Genomic DNA, 20,760 nt, shown 5'->3' on the forward strand with positions numbered 1-20,760 from the left:
GGCCAATCAGGTCTTGGGTCCACCATTGTTTCTGTAAGACCTGTGGATTTCTCATAATAAAGTGCTTTTCCTGCCTTCTGATGATGGAGTCTCTGTATCACCTTTGTCACCCCAGCCATGCTCCCCTCCCCAAAGTCCCAGCTGCTCCTGGCAAGTGCTGCAGAACATTTCTCCCCAAATCACATCCACCACGTGCTCAGGACAGGCTTCCAGAGCTCTCTCCCCACAGGGGCAGTTTGTGCACACATGGAAAGGGAGCTGAGGCTTCACTGGCTTCAAAAACAAAACACAGCAGGCACAGAACACCCTGAGGGATCCCAGGCATGCAAACTCAAGGAAATTATTTAATGGCAGAGGAACACAGCAGTGTGGATGTCAGCCAGCCCTCCTGCAGGAGTGCAGCTCCTCCTGATGCTCAGGCAGTAGAGATAAATCCCTGTGGCACCTGAGCTCTCCGCTCAGCAGAGACACAGCAGGACATGAGGCACCAGGACAGGAAAAAGGAACCACATCTGCCTCTCCAGAGAGGAGCTGCTGCTTCACACAGGATGAGAAGAGCTGTGGTGGCTGGGGAAGAGTGCATCCTCCTCCCAGAAGTGCTCTCTTGCTCCACAACACAAGTGAAAACCTGCCTTGTGCTCTGTTTGCCAACACCTGACCTAAATTTGCCGTCCAAGAGACAGGAGGGCAGTGGTGCCCAGCCTGTGGCTTGCAGCCAGGGGAGTTTCAAAAGGCAGAAGAAACAGGTGAGTTTTCATCTTCAAGTGAAAAATCACACCATGTTTAGATCAGTAGAGAAGGAATGCTAAAGAAACACTCTGGCTTCTCCTAGCCTGCACAAACAGGAGCTGTGCTCTTTGAGACTTCCCACATGTGCAATGCAGGGGATACAGCACACATCCTCCAGAAAATCCAGCCAGGAATGCAGGGGAGAACTGGGGGGGCTGTACAGAGCCAGCACCTGCAGGTCCAGCATAGCCTCAGTACAGACATCTCATGTGTGGAATCCTCAGCCTTGGAGCCCTTTGCCTCTATCTGTAGCTCACAAGGCATCCCCAATATTCCCAGATCCGCCAGCACAGGTGAAAACTCATCCTGGACAGAAGACAGCAGCTCATGGGCTCTAACAAGCCCCATTCCTCCCTTTCTCTGGGCAATTATCCCATTTCAGAAGTTCCAGCCCTCCAGCTGTATTTAACAACCTCCCTTTGCAGTAGGAGACAAGTGCTCAGCTCAGGCCAGGGGCCATTCTGGCTCTGGTAACGCTCCCCTGGCACCAAGAAGTCTCCCTGCAAAAGGCAGGGAAACAGCAGAATTCCACACATGCACAAAAGCAGAGGATCCCTGCAGAAAGCAGCCAGACCTGCTCCAGGTGGGACCAGGGGCCAGAGTCACACCAAGCCTGTGCTCAGGCTCCAGCTGCCACTGCCACCCTGGGCACGTGTCCTCCCCAGCCACTGCCACCACACCCGGCCAGCACTGAGTCACCACAGCCTGGCAGAGCGGGCAGAGCCAGGGATGGGCAGCAAACCACGCTGGGAGACACAGGAGCTTAAACCTGCCTGGCAAAGAGTCCTGTCCCACTCTCCAGGCTGGGTGTGGAGAGCCCCCACCAGAGCAGACCCACACCCTGCCCACTGCTGGGACCACACCTCAAATTCCAGGGCTCGGGGTGATCCCTGGAGCTGCTGATCTGCTTGGCAGAGGCATCTGCAGCACAATTAACAGCAAAGAACTGGCTTGGCAGATCTCCTTGATAGCACTAGTGAGAAAGCTCACTGGTCAAGGACATCCCAGGGAGCTCAGGGATGGTTTGGGCACACATGGCACCAAGCCTCTGCTGCACTCTCCCCCTCTGCAAAGCAGCACAGTTGCTGTGGGAAGCAGCTCCCTGTCTCCACAGCGTTCCTGCAGGCTGGAATGGCTCAGCCCATTGTCCCAGACAGCTGCTGGTAACTCTCCCACTCAGCAGTGAAAGGGATAAACTTGGACAATCTGGGTAAGCCCCAAGCTGGGGATATTTGCTCCATCCTCAGCCCTCTGTCCCTCATCAGCATTCCAGCCAGTGCTTCTGTAGCCACTGGAGACCCTCTTCCCACAGCAGCGAGGGGCCCCTGCCCTCTCCTATAAATAGGCATTGTTGCCAAAACATCCTGAGCCAGAGCTGAGCCATCCTTCCTCAATGTGTGTCTGCACAGCCCTGATTAGCAGACAGGAAAGCAGCTTTCCCTCTGCTGTGCCACTCAAATGCTGCAGCTCCAGGACACTCTCAGGACACAGCTGGCAAAGGACAGGCTCTGCCTGGGGACAGCCAGGGGGGACAGGGCTCAAACAGCCTCCCCAGCAGCACAGCTTCACACCAGGATCCTCCAGGGCCTGTCAAACCTTCAAACCCAGCGCTGCTGGATGCAGGGGTGGCACAGGGAGCAGAACCCAAAGGATCTCATGGTGTGGAGCAGGGGTTTATCCCAGCACTGACCCAGTCCAGCACCTGCACCCAGCCCATGCCCACAACTGCTTTGATTCCAACAGCACTGGCTGCCTTCTCCTAAATGCTCTGGCTGTGAGCTCCTCTGGGAGCAGCCTGGCAGAGAATCATGGAACACACTTGGAAGGGAATCACAAGGATCATCCTGTCCAACTCCTCCTGGCCCTGCACAGGACACTCCTGCAGCTCTGGCAGCCTCAGACTGTGCCCATTGCCTGGGGAGCGTGGGCAGTGCCCCACCACCCTCTGGGGGAAGAGCCTTTCCCTGACACCCTCCACCATCCCTGAGGACAAATGACTGCTCAGAGGAGGCTGAGTAGCCCTGCACAGCTTTCCAGGTGGGTCCACCCTTGCTGTGCCCAAGCTGGGCAGCTCTGTTGGCTGCCAGCCCACCCACATCCTTCCGGCCACGGCTCACGTTGGGAGGGCTGCAACAAAAACTGCCTGTGCTGCAGCTTCCTCAGACAGACAGACAGACAGATCCATTTCTGCTTCCTCATCTCAAGCCAAGGCCTGATGCTCCTGCCCTCTCCCACTGCCCAGGTCCCTGCTCCCATGGTGAGGCACAACCAGGAGCTGAGAAAGGTGGAAGAGAAGCTCAGCCTGGGCCAGCACATGGAATTCCAGAATCCCAGAATGGGTTGGGTTGGACTGGAAGGAACCTCAAAGCTCATCTCCTTCCACCCCTGCCATGGCAGGGACACCTTTCCACTGTCCCAGGTTGCTCCAAGCTCTGTCCAACCCGGCCTTGGACATGCAGGAATGGGATCCACAGACAGATGAGCACAAGCCTAAAGCTCTCCCTGCTCAGTGCTGCTCCCTTGGACTGTCTCTTCCAAAATATCCATCCAAGGAAGAGAGGAATGCAGCTTTTCACCTGCCCAGGCTTGCTATCAAGAACCAGGCATTTGATCTCAGCTCATCACGTGAGCCCAGGCAAGGGTAGAGACTGATCTTTGGTGAAGAAAGAGCACACTGGGGTGGTGTGATCCAAGTTAAGTAACTCTTAAATGTAGTTCAGGACAGGCTAAAACACAGTTCAAGGACACAGAGCTGGCACAGACCACCAGGGTCAGGCAGCCAGCACTTGTATCAAGCACTGTACAAATCATTCCTGACACAGAATAACCAGACTTGTGACTGCTTCTATCCTGACCTCCCCTTCCAAACTCCTTCAGTGACCTCAGTGTGCTTCCCAGTATTTCCAGAGAAGCCAAATTTATCATCCTTACTGCATCAGGATTTAGAGGAGATCAGTGTAGTTAAGAATACTGAATTATTTCACCGGAAGCAGCAGTTTGGGGGAAAATTACATAATTTCGAGACAAAACACCACCCATTTCTGCCAAAAGACTGCCTCTCTGATCCACACTGTTTGGAAGTTCCCAAAGCAGAAGAATAAGGCACGTTCCCAGCACATGACAGGTAGCCCTGACTCTTTTTTCCAGTCCTGAAATCCAGAGAGCACACTACACATTTTCCATTCAAAGCCTCAAGACAATTCCATTTCCTGAAACCACATTCCCAAGGAGAGAAAGCTGCCAGTTCTGCTGTTCCAAAATAAATCCCTGCCTAGTGCTGAGGTCAGCCCCCCCTTCCTGTGCTGTTGGAACCCCCAGCACCCAAGCACCCTGCAGCAGAGGCACTGACACAGCTCCTTACCTTGTCCTGGGAACACAAACACTGCCTGGACCAGCCCGTGCAGCTCTGAGGCAATCTCAGTCCTTTTGTGAAAGTCCTAAACCACCCCAAGCCCTTGTCACCAAGCCTCCTCTGTGTTAGCAGCCAAATAAAAAGCAGTTTCTGGTCTTGTGGAACCTAGGGAAGCTGGCAGCTCATTCCTGGAGGGAAAGGACCCCTTCCAGAGCTCTCAGCTGCTCCCATCCTGTTCCTCTCCTGACGCTCCTCGGAACAGCTCTGCCATGCTGATGCCTCAATGACATGGGCAGTACCAAACAAGCAGATTTTATATCAAAATAAGTAACTCTCCAGGAATGCAGAGTGCTTAGTCATTTCCATCTCGATACAAAGCTACTCTAACCACGAGGTATTAACTCCTTCCATGCCGCTGCATCTCCTGCTGAGGAGCACTCATTAGATCCATGGCCACAGCCCCTGGACATAGAAAATGTGCTGCTAATCCCAATTAAACAGCAAAAGGAGGTTAAGCCTGACCCTCACAGGTCCTGTAGAATTTTCTACTGACTGTCCTTTTCTAAAGTGAAGAAATTCAACTTCCTGAAAGCAAGTTTTTCCTCAAGATATAAAAATACCCCAAACCAGAGCACTTCCAGCATGTAAGCCCTGAAGGCTGCTACACCAGAGTGCCCATGGACAAAACCCCAATGTACTATTTTAAAAGTTGTGGGTTTTTGACCTGACTCACAGGATCTGAATGCCCAGGGTAGCAATACTGACAACAGCAGTTGACTCAGCCCCTACACCCCGGGCTGGCTGCCAGCCCCAGGAATGCTGCAGCTGCACACCAGAAATGAGGCACAAGCTGGGCATGGAGTTAAAAATCAATCACAACTTATCCTGGAGCACTTCCTCGGTGCTACCATCAGAGGTGAGGTTCCAAAGGAAAGTCACAAAACCTGTGTGGCTTTACATGGGCCACCCCAGACAGGCTGTGTGGGACCACAACCAACCACTCGTTCCTTTGGGAATGTCTCAGCAGCACCGAGGCAGCTGCCCCAGGAGGTTCAAAGGGTGCAAACTAAGGCAGCACCAGAAAACCTCTAGACACCATTCAGATAATGTGTTCCAGAGCTGCCCACTGAGTCATATCCATATTAGACTCTTGTAACTGAGAAGACTGAGATAAAAACTTTGTCAAGTAGCAATGGACAGCACTAGGACGCAAGGTCACATCCAGGTCAGATCCTCCAGCAACCAGTGCTCAAATACACATTCCCAGGGGCTGATTTTCCTGCAACTTCTTTTCTACTTTCCTTCCATCACTGGCTGATGCCAGTCCCAGCTGCAAGGGGGAATTGCTCCAGCAGTGCCTGGGCTCTGTCGCAGCCAGGTACCCTCGCAGCCAGGCCGTGTCACTGGAACAGAGGGCTGTGTGTATGCAGCGAGCAGGGGTGCCCAGGGAGCTCTGTACCCATCCAGCCCCAGGCACCTCAGTGCAACAAAGCACAAACATCCAGCGAGCCCTAACCCGGCACAGCCCAGCAGCGCGCACAGCTCTGTACAGAGCCACAGAATGGGGCGGTGGGAGAGACCCTCTGCAGCTGTGACCTGCTCTGCTCACACAGGGACACCGACAGACGATGGCTTCTGGCCATCCCTGCGGGCAGACACTCTGCAGCAGCAGCAGCAGCCCCGGGCAGCCCGCGCTCCATCGCCCTCCCGGAGAAGCGTTCCCCGACGGCCAGCGGGGCCCGCCCGCCTGTGCCCACCACCGGACACCCCCGGCTGGGTTCCTCCACCACCGGACAGCCCCGGCTGGGTTCCTCCGGCAGCCTCCCCGCAGGCATCTGCACGAGTGGGGGAGAGGAACCCACCCCAACCCCGGCTCCCCTGGCGAGCTGCGTCTCCTCCGGGCAGCGGGAGCAGCACCTGCTTCCTCCGGCCTGTCAGACACGGGCGAGATGCTGCACCGGCCGCTGCCCGCCCGTCCGCAGCCGGGACACGGGGACCCCTCGGGGCCCGCAGCCCCGAACCGGGCCGCGACTGCGGGAAGCTCCAAACCCCGGGCCACCCGCTCGCCCTCCCGGCGTAGCTGCCGCCCGGTCCCGCCGCCCCCCGCCCCGTCTCACCGCGGCCTCGGCCCGCTCCCGGCCCCGCTCCCGCAGGACGCTCCCGGCGCGCACGGAACCACCTTCCATTGGCTGCTGGAGCCATCACTCAAGCAGTGATCCCGCCTTCTCCCCGCCCCGGAGCGCCCGGAGCCGTTTGCTGTTTGCGGCCGTCACTCAGAAGGAGGCCCCGCCCCCACCGCGCCCCGTCCCGTCTCTCCTCGGCCTCAGCCCGCTCCCGCAGGACACTCCCGGCGCTCACGGAGCCGCTGCCCATTGGCTGTTGTGGCTGTCACTCAGATCGAGATCCCACCCTCACCCCACCCTAAGGCGCACAGAGCCATCGCCCATTGGCTGGCGTGGCTGTCACTCAGACGACAGTCCCGCCCCCTTTCCCTCAGTCGCTCGGAGCCGCTTCACAGTCGGGGTTTTACTGCGCTGCCCCGGCACCCCTCACGGTCCGGCACGGCCCCGGCCCCGCGGTCCGGCCCCCGCCTATTCGTTCTTCAGCCCCTCGGCGATGAGGTTGAGCTCGTAGCACCAGGTCTCGTAGCGATAGGCCACGCGGATCTGGGCCACGTTCGTCTTCCGAATGTCATTGCCATCGGGCCCGTCTTCCTGGTATTTTTCACCCAGGAACTTCACTTTCTCCTGCCAGAGGCAAAGATAGCGGTACCGACCTCAGAAGCCCCGCTGGCATCGCCCGAGGGAAGCCCTGAGCCCACGAGCGGAGCTGGTGCCATTCTCAGGCCGTGGGCAGGACCACCCCAGAAGGACACACACCTCATGGGACAGGAGACACTGCAGGACCCCCCTGCGTGGGACAGGACACCACGATGTGGCAGAGGACACACCTCATGGGACAGGACATACTGCAGGACACACCCCTCATGGGGCAGGACACACCTCATGGGACATGAGACACTGTGGAACACGCAGCTTGTGGGACACGACACGCTGCAGGACACACCCCTCGGGACAGGACACCCCTCAGGGGACAGGACACCCGTCATGGGGCAGGACACACTGCAGGACACCCCCCTCAGGGGACAGGACACCCACCTCGTGGGACAGGCCGCACTGCAGGACGCTGTTCCTGGCGATCTCACACATGTCACAGGTGCTGAGCTTGAACACCTGGGCAGCGATGGCGTACTCCTCCATGAGGGGCTCCTGCAGCACAGGGTTAGGGGTCAGCAGCCTCTGGCAGCACAGCCTGAGCTCTGCAGGGGCTGTCCCAGAGCTCACTGAATCAGTGGGGCTGGAAAAGTTCTCCAGGATCGAGTACAACCTTCAACCAACACCCCCATGCCCACTAAACCATATCACAAAGAGCCATGGGTTCTCAATTTTTGAAAACTCCCAGGCACCACTGCCCTGGGCAGCCCATTCAGATGCTTGACCCCTGTTTCAATGAAGAATTTTTTCCTAATATCCTACCTGGACATCTGCTGGTGGAGGGGGAGATGGCCCAGCATGTGCTGGACCTTCTGCAAGTGCCACTGGCTTCCAAAAAAACTGAAGCCCACACAGTGACAGCCCCACAGTCCCAGCCCCAGTGCTCAGCTCACACTGTACCTTGGTGTAGTGGAACTGCATGGGGTCATCTGTAGAAAGGGACACCATGAGCCCTTTCTGGTGGAAGTCAAGCAAGGGATTCTTGGCATACTCCAGGAAGAGGCTGTTGTTGCTGAGTGGGGACATGGCAATGGGAATTCTGGCAAGGAAGTACAGGTACTGCAGCACTGGGCTCTGCAGAGAGGAGCAGAGGTACCACGTTAGGGATAAAGTTGCTGCACCTTCCACCTCTCCAGGGTCACTCCTCAGATCAGGAGTGACCCTGGAGAGAGCCAGCAATCAGCGCTTCAGGCTAAGGAGCACAAGAGGCCAAGGAGCTGTCTGCCATCAAACTCAGCTGGCTCCAATGATAGCAAACATATTCTGTGATGTGTCTGTGAGGCCAAACCCCCAAAATAAAATCTAATACGCTGCTCAGCCACATCCCCAAACATGCCTGGAGAAGCCCAGAGAACCATTTAACATCTGCCTGAAGCCAGTCTGTGTCAGTGTAAAGCAGAGGCACAGGTAACTGCCAGCTACCTGAGGCAGCTGGGAGCACTTCTCCCGCTCTGGGCAGCCTGCTCCACGTACCTTCTTGAGGTTGAGCCCGTGGGAGATGTTATCAGCTGTCATGAAGGCTGCCAGCAGGTGTGTGAGGGCCCCGGCCTCACCGCAGTGCGGGCGGAACAGGAATGTGTTCATGCCACGCTGCCTGGGCACAGGGAAGGAGCACTCAGAGCAGGCAAACAGCAGGGTTGGGTGGCTGAACCCAACTTCAGGCCCAGCTCTGCCCCTACCATGAGTCCCCAGGAATCCAGCTTGACCTAGGAGCACATTACTCCTTCTCTTTTCTCCTCTGTGGGTGCAACAGATGCATCTCTGCAATCCCTGAACTTTCTCCCCAGTCCATCACCCCTCCTACTGAGGGGTGTCTGGATTGCTCTGGGACGTGATGCTCCAAATACAGAGCAAGGAGAGCCCCAGTTCTTCCACACCAACAATCAAAGAACTGAGGCAAGGCATGAGGCAGCCCCTTGGCAGGTCCCAGACCTCACCTGCGCAGGTTGTTCAGCACCAGGATGTTGGCATACATGTAGTAGATGTAGTAGGTGTAGGATGGGTTCTTCTGGGAAGTCCACTCCTCTGGCTTTGGGCTTTTAGTGCTGAACATGTGTCCACTGTGCTTGGATTCATCATCCACGCTGTCAAAGCCCGTGATCTGCTTGGCAAAAGAAGCAAAAAAGGTGCAGCTCACACTCCCCACCTCTTCACTCCCAGGTGGGCTCACTCTGCCCCACCACACCTCACCAGAGTTTGGCTTTTCCCCTGTGCTCCCCAATGGCAGGGTCGGGCAAGGCTGCAGACCTCACTCCTCACACCCCCCAAGCACTGTCCAGGAGCAGGAATAAAGCTCAAACCTCCCCAGGAGACGGGTGCACAGCAATTCCCAGCCCCACAGCCACTGGCTCAAGCAATCCGACCCCTCCTGCCCTTCTGGTCACACCCCCCTTCCCTGGAATGAGGCAGAGCCCCCTGGCCCACGGATGCCATTTTCCATGTCAGGGGCAGTGCCCCATTTCTTGTGCACAAACAGGAATGTGAGCTCTCCCCACGCCTGACAACATCACCAGGTGACACTCACGTGGCGTAGAAAGACACTCAGCTCTTTGTGGGCTTGGGGATTGATAGTTGCCTCAAACACAGGAACAAAGATGTATTCCAGCATTTTCCCAAAGTGGGGGAGGAAATTCTTAGACCTGAACACATCACTGTGGACAGAGACAGGGATTAATTGCCACCAGAGGGACAACAGGGCCCACTGTCCCCACAACCCTTTGAGGGATGAGGGATCCATAAGGCACAGGGCTCCTCAGCCCCACAGCACGTACTAAATCCTGGGCACTTGGATCATCCACTTCATGTTGGGGGAATAGACCCGGTGGGTGTTGAACCAGCTGGCCAGCCTGGTCCACTCCTCCGGTGACCGCCCGTAGATCGAGAGCCGGGGCTCCGTGTGCTGGTACCTGGCGTCCTCCAGGTCAGAGCCAACCTCCTGCAAACCAGAGCACACCATGGCAAGGGAAGCCAGAGCAGCAGCACAGCCTCACTCTGTTCTCCTGCCCTCTCTCCATACCTTGATGATGGTAGCAAAATACTCGCCATTGATGGCGTTCTCTGTCTTCAGGTAGAGGTCCCTCAGCTCGCTGGCCCCCACGGGGTTGTACTTGTCATTGAACTTGTCAAAGCGCTGGAATGTCTGCCGGCCCTGCAGCAGGGAGCTGAGGCTCAAACACTGCCCTCACAGCTTGGCAGGGAGCAGGGACTGAGCCAAACCACCCAAAACAGCATCACCAGGAGCTGCTGCACCCTGACACAAATATTAATGCACGCAACAAGTGTGGGTGCACAGGGAAGGCAAAAGCCATGGGGGGAAGAGTGGCCCAAGAGTGATCTTATATTAAATGTCCTACCACTTACAGCATGGACATCCAGGGAATCCACTGTCAGGTCGTAGGGGTGCAGTTTGAGCTGCTCGAAAAGCTGTTTCAGGGTGAGCTGTTTGCCCTTGGCATTATAGACCACGCGGTCGGCATCCACACAGTAGGATTTCTTGATGAAACGCAGAAGGTGCTTCTGGTTCATGCAGGCTGCAGCATGGATGTGCGTGTCCACCTGGGAAAACAGAGGGACAGCTTCAGGCTGGGATGCTCAGGTACCATCCCAGGGGTGTGAACAAACCCCTCAGGTGGGTACGTTGTGTGTGAGCAGGGCTCAGCCCAGCAGGTGAGCATGGCCAGAGGGCACAGCTTTGCCAAGAGCATCGAAGGCAGCACATCCCATTCACAGGAGCAATACTGCTGCTACACACATGGACTCTAACATCCAGCTCCCAGGGAGGGGCAGGCACAATGCCCCTCCTCTCCAGGGTCCCTGGAGCTCTAAGCCTTGCCTTTTACCTTCCTGCAGTTGTAGAAGTCACGGTGGGGGTTGTTCTTCAGCTCCTTCATCTCCTCCATCTCATTGAGCATTTCATGCACTTGGAACTTGGACGAGAGGAACTTGAGGCGCCGGTGAGCATAGGTCTTCCTGGTGAGAGCAAAGGGCAGAACATCACTGGGCTCCTCACCCCTCGGCACGGGGACACAGATTCCACCTGGGCTGGAGGAGCTCATGCTGGCCAACCCTGCTCCCCTGAGGTGTCTCCCCTGGCTCTATCACAGAGCTCTGAAGGAAGGCTGGCCAGCTGGGAGACAACCTATCTCCAGCCCCTGAGTGCTGCTTTGCTTAAGACCCAAGCCAAGAGGGCTGACAAGTGCTGAGGACACTTGTGCAGCCAGGTCTGTCACCAGTGGGTTCCCCCCTCTTGCCAGGAAGGGGAGGGGGTTGTCCTGACCTCCCTCTGCCCACCGAGGCAGGACCTGGTGGGTTGTGCACTTACACAGGCCCCTGTGCAATCAGGACCAAGAGGAAGTTCATGTCATCAATGAAGTGCTCGAGTTTGGGGTAGGGCAGGTCCTTTGGCTCGTTTCTCTCAGCCGCTGCCTTGTCTGCATACACATAAACTATCCCATCCTTCATCTGCACGTGGTATCCCAGGTCCTCAGGGAGGTTCCCGCTGTCGAGGGGGTCCTGTCCCTCCTTCACTGGTGGGGTGAACACTGCAGAAAAAGGAGAATTTCCTCAGGCTGCCAGCCTAAACCTCCCACCCCACACAGCAGGCAGGGACACCCCACCACTGTGACACCAAGGAGAGGGCCTGGGCAAGTGTCTGAGCCCTGCCCCCTGCTGAAGGCACTCCTTGGGGTGCCTGGATGTACCTGGACCAACGTCACTGGGTTTCCAGGGCTCGCCCTCGATGGCACGCAGGTACTGCGAGGGCGTCTTGGGGAACCTCTGCAGCGACTGCCGCATGTTCTTCTCCCGGATGCACAGCGCCCGGTACAGGCCCCTGCACACCACCTCAAAGTCTTCCACTGTCACCTGCAGGGGAGGTGATGCTGAAGGCAACCACATGGCTGGAACACGGGTGTGTCCAAGAAACACACACAGGTGGAAGGAGATTTTGGTCACGGCAAGATAAATGTCAAAAAATTGTTTGGGCTGGAAGGGATCCTAAATCTCATCTTGCTCTAGCCCCTGCTGTGGGCAGGGACACCTTCCACTATCCCAGGGTGCTCCCAGCCCCATCCAACATGGCCTTGGGCACTTCCAGGATTGGAGCAGCCACAGCTTCTCTGGGCACCTGTGCCAGTGCCTGCCCATCCTCACAGGGAAAATTCCTTCCCAATATCCCATCTACCCCTGCCCTCAGGCAGTGGGAAGCCATTCCCCCTTGCCCTGTCAATACAAAAAGTCTCTCACCAACTTTCTTGTCATATCATATAATCATATTATATCATATAATCATATTATATCATATAATCTTACATCTCATCTATCTCATCATATCATGTATCAAATCATATCATATCAATGTCCCACTGCTCTGCCTGATCAGGGCAAGGAAGGGATGATAGGCAGAGACACAACAAAGGGAAGCTCCTGGATGCAGAACCAGGGAATTCTGATGTCACCCCCTCTTACATTCCTCACTGCAATCAGTAATGGACCCTGAAATGGAAGCCAGACCTGGGCAAAACATTAGAGCTATTTTTGGAGCCCAGGCTGAAACTGAAGTAGGAACAACAAGATGCACTAACCCTGTGTGTCAATGATTTTTGATTTACTGCACTAACAAGTGTTTTGGGCAGTCAGAAGAGACTGGAGTGGAGTACGTCAGGAAACCAGCACTCCCAGCTAGGACAGTCATGGCAGGGGGAATGTGCTCCCTGCCATTCCAGTACAGGGAGGGATTTCCAGATCCCCTGTGCTGAGCAGCTCCAGGCTGAGCAACCTTCCAGCGGGTTCTTAGAAGCAGCACAAATGTAATGGGAGGCTGAGGAGGAGAGGGAGGCAGGATTAGCACGGGATGTGATAACAGTCCTGGTCAAATGGCTCTAGATGACCCTGCCTGTACCAGGGGTTTGGTGACTTCCCTCAGCTGTTCTGGGATCCCTGGATGTCCACAGACCTCAGAGTGAGCTGTGTGCAAGCAGAGAGGATGTGACAGAGTGAGCACAGCCCACCCTGCCAGGCCCTCTCTGGAGAATCCCATGGGAATATTCAGCACCCCACAGCTCCTGCTAAGGAATTCAGCTCTGGATCCCCAGGGATGCAGCAGGGCACCCCCAGATGCTTGTGAGGCGCAGTGGGAGACCCCCTCCCTACTGCAGCAGGTACAGACTCCTGTAATTGACCCTGAAACTGAGCACTGGGCACTGCTGAGGGACAGGCAGGGAGCAGAGGGGTGGCCAGTGTGCAAAGGGAGCAGCCATGGCAGTACCTACCCCGGAGGCGTAATCCCCCGTGATCTGCACCCGCTGGAAGTCGGGCACACTCTGGTACTCGGGGCTGGTGGAGCTGGCCTGCTGGGTGACAGCCGGGCTGGGGACAGCCCCCGGGGCCACGGGCGGCGCCACCACTGTCGTCTTCATGCGGATCAGCTTCTTCCTCCTGCAAGGAAAGGCTCAGGCAAACAGCCCCATGTCCATGGGCACACACAGCTGCAGGGCCAGGGGAGCTTCCCCCAGCTGTGTTCTGGCTGTGCACATCATGATGCAGCTCACTGGTGATTTCTGAGCACCTCAAACAGGCGCTGCCTGAAGCACAGGCCACAGCACACAAAGTTTGGAAGTTGCAGCTCTCCAGAGTCCCCAAGTCTCCCTCCCCAGCAGCTCTGTGGCCATGGCTCTGCTGGCACCCAGGGAATGGGCCAGAGGCATCTTTCTGTCCAACAGTGGAAGCAGTGGGAGAGGAAATCCTGGAGTACCTGACAGATGCCCTGGGATTATCAAGGATTTATTCCACAGGTGTGGTGAGCTGTCCCCGAGGGCCTGATTTACATCCCCCCTGATTGCTGCGGCCAGGAGGTGCAGGCTGTGCTCCTCTCCTGGGAACTCACCGCATTTCCACTGTGGAGCTGGCCTCCTGGAGCATCATGTGCACTGTCTTTTCCTTCAGGGAGATGGGGCAGCTCTCTTCCACATCAAAATGAGAGATTTCCCCCCTGACCTCCTCATCCCTCACCTCGGAGGCAAAGACCTTCTCGGCGAAGGAGCGCAGGGACTCGTCCATCTCTGCAAAGAGGAGTTCAGTGTCCCACAGGGAGGGGATTCCCAGCCACTGGAACAGGCAGTGCCCCTTGCAGGCAGCTGCCATTTCCTCGTGGCCTCCACACTCTAGAGAAGACTCTGAGCCACCTCCCAAATTTGCAGGAAGGCTGGGCCACGCCTGGTGGGCTGGAGGCACACCTTGATACCCCCAGCACAGCAGGAAAACTAAATACAGTCCAAGAATGCTGCCAAAAGGCCCAGAGAGAAGCAGGTCCTTGAGAAGGGCAGTTATGGGAACATGCGCTGGGAGGAAGAGGGAAAAATTGGCAGCGCCCTTCGAGCTCCAGGGAGCCCAAAATCCACTTGCTGCAGCGGTCAGGGGGAGACAGAGGCATGGATGGGGGCAGAGCTGGCAGCCCAAGCACTCAGCTCCACCATCCCAGGGCATTCCCAGCTGGGCACTCCCAGCCCACCATGTGCATTGTGCTGCAAAGGTGCCAGGGCCACCATTGCCACAGGGCTGGCTGGAGCTTTATGGAGGAGGAGAAGGAAGGTTAAAAGGCCTTCTTCTGCCAACAGAACACCATAAAACAAGAACTCAAGAGTTCTGCTGGCAGCAACTCCCAGAAGCAGATGTTTGCAGGGCAGCACAGGGGCTCTGACAGCGGGTTTTGGCAGCTGGACACAAAGCAAGGTGAAGACCAGTGCCCAAGGATGGACCTCCCCATCGAGTGTCACACAGGACATGGTCACAGGTGAGGACCAAAGTAGAACAGCAGAGGGTTCCCAACAGCACTCGGGGTGCCAGAATGATATTTAACAAATTGCATCTTTTGGTGCTGTATCAAAGGAACAAAAGGTGGGACCATTCTGTGTAACACCGATGGGCAGAGCTGGCACTGCCAGGACATAGCATTCCCCAGCTGCTGAAGGATCACCATGATCATGATCTGCATGATCTACATGATCTACATGATCTACATGATCACTGCTGCATGGTTCCAGTGATCATGTCTAGGCAGTAACACAGCAGAGCATAGAGAAACCCAGCAATACTCACGTTTGTGTTCTGCTGCTTGAGATAAAACAGAGACAAAATAAAAGCTGTTGTGATCAGCCCCTCAAAATCTGAGCCTTTTTGCCTTGTCACCTTATCAGTCTTTAAAAAGGGATTAGCAAAGTACAAGTTTAGCCAAATCCTTCCACTTATAAAAGAATCATAGAATCCTAGAATGGTTTGGGTTGGAAGAGATCTTAAAGCTCACCTGATGTGCAGGGACACCTTCCACTGTCCCAGGTTGCTCCAAGCCCTGTCCAACCTGGCCTTGGACACTTCCAGGGATCCAGGGGCAGCCACAGCTGCTCTGGGCACCTGTGCCAGGGCCTGCCACCCTCACAGGGAGGAATTCCTTCCCAATATCCCATCTAAACCCACCCTCCTTTGGCTTAAAACCATTCTCCCTTGTCCTGTCATTCTCTGCCCTTGTGACAAGTCCCTCCAGCCTTCCTGTAGCCCCTTCAGGCCCTGGAAGGAAAAGGCAGAGCAGAAGTTGTCCCTCTGAGGAGCACAGAGGGACGTTGTGCATTGCCTGTCCCACGGCAGAGCCTCGGTGATGCCTCAGTGTGGAACCAAACCCCCCTGCAGGTCCCTCCCTCCCATCCAGCCCAGCGTGGCTCTGGCACAGCTTCTGCCTGGCACAGTCCCTGCTCTCCCTGCAGTGCCCAAGGTGGAGCATCCTCTAGAACCCAGATCCTCTCACTGCACACCTGGCAGGCAGCAGTCCTGTGCTGAGGCTGAGCCGGCCTGGAAGGGCTCTCCCCGCACCTGCAGGGATGCAGCAGGGACACAGGGAGGGCAGCACAGCCTTCTGCTGAGCAGGCAAGCAGCATTCCAGACTCAGAGCACCAGGCTTTGCTATTTTTTGCCCTTGACTGCCCTCCTCTGTGGCCCTCAGCGTGGGTGCTCATTTCAGAGATGCCGAGTTCCATCCCCCTGTGCTCACAGCTCCCCTTATTCCCCAGCAGGATCAGACAGCTGGGACACTGCAGTCCCACAGAGCCTCCCTGCTGCTCAGACAGGGTGGCAGCAGCATTCTGAGCTCAGCCCCTGCCCTTTCCCTCTGACCCAGCAGTTCAGGCTGCAGCTCTGCCATCACAGCTGCTGACTTTCCAAAGCCCAGCCTGCAGAACACACGCTCCAGAGTCCTGACTCCATATATTCATCTGCCTACAAAGCATCCCAGAAATGTTTCATTTGACCTTTCATCTCTTTAGTGGATGGAAATTACACTCAGGAAGGTTCACAACCTCCCCCTGATGGTGCAGGGCCAGGTTTTAACAGCAGCTTCATGTGCTGGGCCAGCGTCCCTGACACCACAGCCCTGCAATTCCAAACATGCTCCTATCAGGGCTCTGTGGGGCTGTTATCACCCAGGGCTCTGCAGTCACCTGCCACATGTCCCTCTGCCCTGCCCTGCAGAGCCTGGCTGGCCCTGCCCCTGCTGCCATCCCCTTGGGGCTGCAGCTCCCCACAGCTGAGCTTCACAGGGTGACCAGAGATTCCTGAAATCCCTCTGAGCCCTTCCACAGGGATTTAGGGATGCCATTATAGGACACATTACACCCAGGAGAGACAACATTTTCCTTCAGTACAAGCAGAGGAAGGTTTCAACAATAACACAATTTCTTTACTGCACTATCCAATAACATCTCCAAGCAGGAAGAAAAATGCCCAAAGTCCCCAGGGAGGTCCCCTGGACACCACACATCCAAATCTCAGAGGCTGTGGGCCTGGAACCTGCCCTGTGGCCCCTTGGCTCACACTTGGCTTTCAGACCTACCTGGAATTCTCACCCGAGACATCTCAGCAGCGTTTGCAGAGCCTCAATAACACCCCAGAGTCCCCGAGCACAAGGGGCCAAGTGACAGCCTGGCAGCTCAACACTAATTTTACTGCTTTCCCTTCCCTGTAATCAGACTCTCCCACTCTAAAAGGAGAGTGGAGATCAACTGTGGGACTATTTAAAGTGCAGCTACAAGCACTTGCACTGAAACAGGTGAAAGCAGGGCTCAAATTTAATTAAATTTTATTTCATTTAATTAATCAAATTTCATGAATCTTTTTCTTTAAGTCAGGTTTGCATTTTTCATTTTGTGAAGTGTCACCTGGTGTCTGGGCAGATTTCTGATTTCCAGGGCAGCTGTACCTTTCTAATGTGGTCTGTGGAATTCAGTCTTTTAAGAGAGACTAAAGAGAGACTGAGAGACTAAAAACTGATCCCTTCTATGCTGAACCAAAGGTTTAAAGGAAATTCCCAATCAGAACAGGGGCTGTGGATAGGTACAAACCATGTGCTCTCCCCTGAGCTGTTCAGAGGTTTTTCCTGAGGGAGAGATGTGTTTAAAATCCTGGATTTTACCCACAGGGCTGCCCAGATGTCCTCACTTCTTCACAGCTGAACCCAGCAAATAAAAGGAAGGTGCAAGGAGCCACAGTTTGTTCCTGAGCTGGTCAGGAACTGCCTTTTCCAAGCTTTGTGTCATAATGTTGATCTGATAATCAGTTCTGGATGTGGTGAGCCACAACTGAGGTGTATCTGACAGAGAGCAGCTCTCAGCCAAGCCCAAGGTGGGTCAGGGAGCTCCTGCCTTAGCCTGGTCTGGCACAGCAGCTCTCAGCCTGGGAGGCACCTCCTGGCTTCATCTGAAGTGTTTGTTTCCAGCATATTGGCTTTGAGGGCTGTGCCCTCCTTCAGGGTGTCCTCAAACCTTCTTCAGATCTCACCTGCAGCTGGAAATCCCCTCCTGTGTGAAGAGAAAGGCCAGAATTTGTTGTGTCCTCCCTGTTGCCAGGATAACTCTGAGCTCCTGATGCAGATTCCTGGTGGGAAGTGGTGAAACTGAACAGGTCAGGAGGATAAAAGAGTTTTGAGGTGAAGAAGAATCTTTCCCTGTTTGTGCTTCTATTCTTGATGGCATTGAAAAGCTGCCCTGGAATAGGACAAAGCATTTGGGCTCTGGTTTAAAGGGTGGCTTTGGTCAGAGCTTTGAAGGGAACAGAAAAACCACCTGGAACAGAACCATTATTTGGAATTTTATGTGCATCCAAGGGATTCCTGTGCCAAGTTTTGCAGGAGCAGCTCTGGAAAGCTCTTGTCCAAGAAGAAAGCTGGAATAGGTGAGACAGTCACCTGCACAAGTAAAATAAAATACAGAGCTGGATGTAACAAGCCATGGATTTTGTCCTTGGGAGCACAGGAATCCAGTGAGGTGAGACCTGGAGCAGCTTCTCCAGCTGAGATCATTTCCACAACATCCAGAAACTCTCTGGAAGAGATGTTCCCATTATTTGATGGGCACAGCTTCAAACCAAGCTGGGTGACAACTGAGAAATTCTCCAGAATTTAGGGAATTTTACCTCTCCTCTTCCCTATTATTCCCTGAAAATATAAATTTCCCTCCCTCCAATGCAGAGGGGCAGCCCCAGGATAAAGCTGGGATGATGGTACAGCTTTGGTCTCTCTCTCATGCTGATATTTTCAGGTTCTGAATTCTTCTTGCTCTCACCCATCCCCAAGTTTGAGAGTCTCCACACCACATTACTGTTTGTTTCATTCAAGGCCCATCAAATCTGTCTCCTCTTGTTTGCTCTCCCACAAGGACTAAATCAGCCCTTAACCCTCCTTGGGATCTTGGGATTCACATCTGAAACCAAAAATGACCTTTAGGATACAGAGGTCATCTTCCTCAAGAGAATCTTGGTCTTCTGATCCCTCAGCTTTTTTAATCACAGGGTGAGCTTGGGTGGGCTCTTGGTGGAAATCTGAGTAAAGCCTGGGCATGCTGTGCTAAAGTTAGACCCAGGGCTTGTCCAAGCTTAAGGACTGGCACAAACAGCCTCTCTTCCTACTCTTTTTCAGATGGAAAGTGAGGGATTCACACCCAGAGTGCCTCTGAACTCCCCCTCTTTTACCTCTGAGCTGCCCTGGTTCCACCCAGGTCCAGCCAAGGGAGAATGGTTGGACCAGAAATTTGGGGTACTGAGCAGGATCCTCCTCCAGCTTGCCTGGCCTTGCACCCACAGAGGCCACGGGACAAGCTCTGCTAGAAAATGGTTTAAATTCCTGAGGAGGAGGAGTGTGAACAGGAGGAGATGAGGTGGATCCCACCAGGGCATCCTGGCCCTGCTGGGGCTTTGATCAGGGGAAACCCTCAGCAGATTCTGCTCTCCCCACCTGTGCTAATCACACATCCTCTGAACAGAGAGACAGAGCTGCCCCAGCATCTTCCTGGGATGCTGTGAGAAAGCTCAGAGAAAGAATTAAACCAATCATTATCTCAATCTCTGCAGCTGGCAGGCAATCTCTGTTTGTCAAAGATGTTTACAAGAAGGAGTTGTCCCTTCTTGACCAATAAGTGTGAGAAGATTCCTAAAGGCCAATCAGATCTTGGGTCCACCATTGTTTCTGTAAGAACTGTGGATTTCTCATAATAAAGTGCTTTTCCTGCCTTCTGATGATGGAGTCTCTGTGTCACCTTTGGCTGTCCCCAATTCCTCTTTGGTGACTGTTGTATTTGTGGGGAAGGAATGATGGCTCTGACTCCATGCTCTCAGAAGGCTGATTTATTATTTCATGATACTGTATTCTATTAAAGAATGCTAAACTAAACTATACTAAAGAATACAGCAAGGATACAGACAGAAGGCTAAAAGATAATAATGAAAACTTGTGACTCTCTCCAGAGCCCTGACACAGCTTGGCCCTGACTGGCCAAAGAGTGAAAATAATTCACATGAAACCAATGAAACAATCACCTGTGGGTGAACAATCTCCAAACACATTCCAAAGCAGCCAAACACAGGAGAAGCAAATCAGATAATTGTTGTTTTCCTTTTCTCTGAGGCTTCTCAGCTTCCCAGGAGCAAAATCCTGGGCAAAGGGATTTTCCAGGAAATGTGAATGCCACAGGTGACACCACCTTGCTCTCAGTCATGCCCTGCACAGACCCCAGGCTGCTGCAATCTCCCTCTGCTCTGCTCCAGGGCACAACCAAACCCAGCTCCTCTGTAGGGCCAGGGAACAAACCCAGTGCAGGGAAACCTCTCCAGAAGCCAAGAAACCCTGGGGTTTTCAGCACCCAGCCCAGCTCAGGGGGGAATGCTCTGGGCACAGGCTGCACCTGCAGTGGCAGGAACTGTCCAGGCTCCTGGGGGGTCTGGGTTTAAATTCCTGGCATAAAACCCAGGTTGGACTCTGGGTTTCAGATGCCTGACACGAGGTCTGAGGAGAAATACCCTTGAAGAACATTTACTGACTGTGTGCTCTGACAAAATTTGCCTTCTTACAGGAGGGAAGGCAACAGGGAAGTATTTTAGAAGACTGAATCAAGCAATTGAAAAGGCTAACAGAGCATGATTTGGGCACAGCAGTAATTTAATAGCTGGTTTTGCCATTGGAGTATTTTACATTTTTTAATGTAAATCAGCATGAGGGACCCCACTGCAAACAGAGATTCAGCAGCAGCAAGATTAAAACTGGGCTGGACCAAGGCAGACTCAAGGTCCCTCTCACTGCTCATTGATGCTTTAGGACATCACAATATCTGTGAGAGCTGCCCCTGCCCCAGAATGGAGCAAATCCCACCCACAGACAAAGCAGAGGGCACTGGGATAAACCTCCTGTAGCTCCTGGATCCTGTACCCAGAACCCAAAGAAAACAACCAAAGAATTCAAAGTTTATTCTTTAAAAAAGTTATTTAAGAAGCAAAATAATTTACTTCAATCCAAACCAAAAGAGATGCATTATTGAA

General features: G+C 54.4%; 2 protein-coding genes across 2 annotated transcripts in view; both read right to left on the minus strand.

The window, feature by feature from the left end:
- DENND2C (DENN domain containing 2C) overlaps positions 1–6,327 on the minus strand; it is a gene marked incomplete at its 5' end in the record, with an annotated part of 28,261 nt that extends 21,934 nt beyond the window's left edge. Inside the window, 1 exon segment of the mRNA XM_084220667.1 lies at positions 6,259–6,327. Within this exon segment, the coding sequence (XP_084076793.1) occupies positions 6,259–6,327 (69 nt within the window).
- A 405-nt stretch (positions 6,328–6,732) lies between these two features.
- On the minus strand, positions 6,733–16,897 carry AMPD1 (adenosine monophosphate deaminase 1; the record flags this gene model as incomplete). The annotated part of the gene is made up of 15 exons (XM_084220588.1): positions 16,790–16,897; positions 13,799–13,973; positions 13,185–13,350; positions 11,616–11,778; positions 11,237–11,456; positions 10,755–10,884; positions 10,276–10,470; positions 9,932–10,063; positions 9,687–9,850; positions 9,440–9,566; positions 8,853–9,016; positions 8,389–8,509; positions 7,816–7,989; positions 7,300–7,410; positions 6,733–6,888 (listed from the first exon to the last, which is right to left on the minus strand). Exons 1-15 carry the CDS (start codon positions 16,809–16,811, stop codon positions 6,733–6,735), a joined length of 2,220 nt encoding a protein of 739 aa, XP_084076714.1. The 5' UTR covers positions 16,812–16,897.
- Between the last annotated feature and the right edge of the window lie 3,863 nt (positions 16,898–20,760).

Source organism: Fringilla coelebs (assembly GCF_963513975.1).
Source record: "Fringilla coelebs genome assembly, chromosome: 23".
NCBI classification, from domain to species: Eukaryota; Metazoa; Chordata; class Aves; order Passeriformes; family Fringillidae; genus Fringilla; species Fringilla coelebs.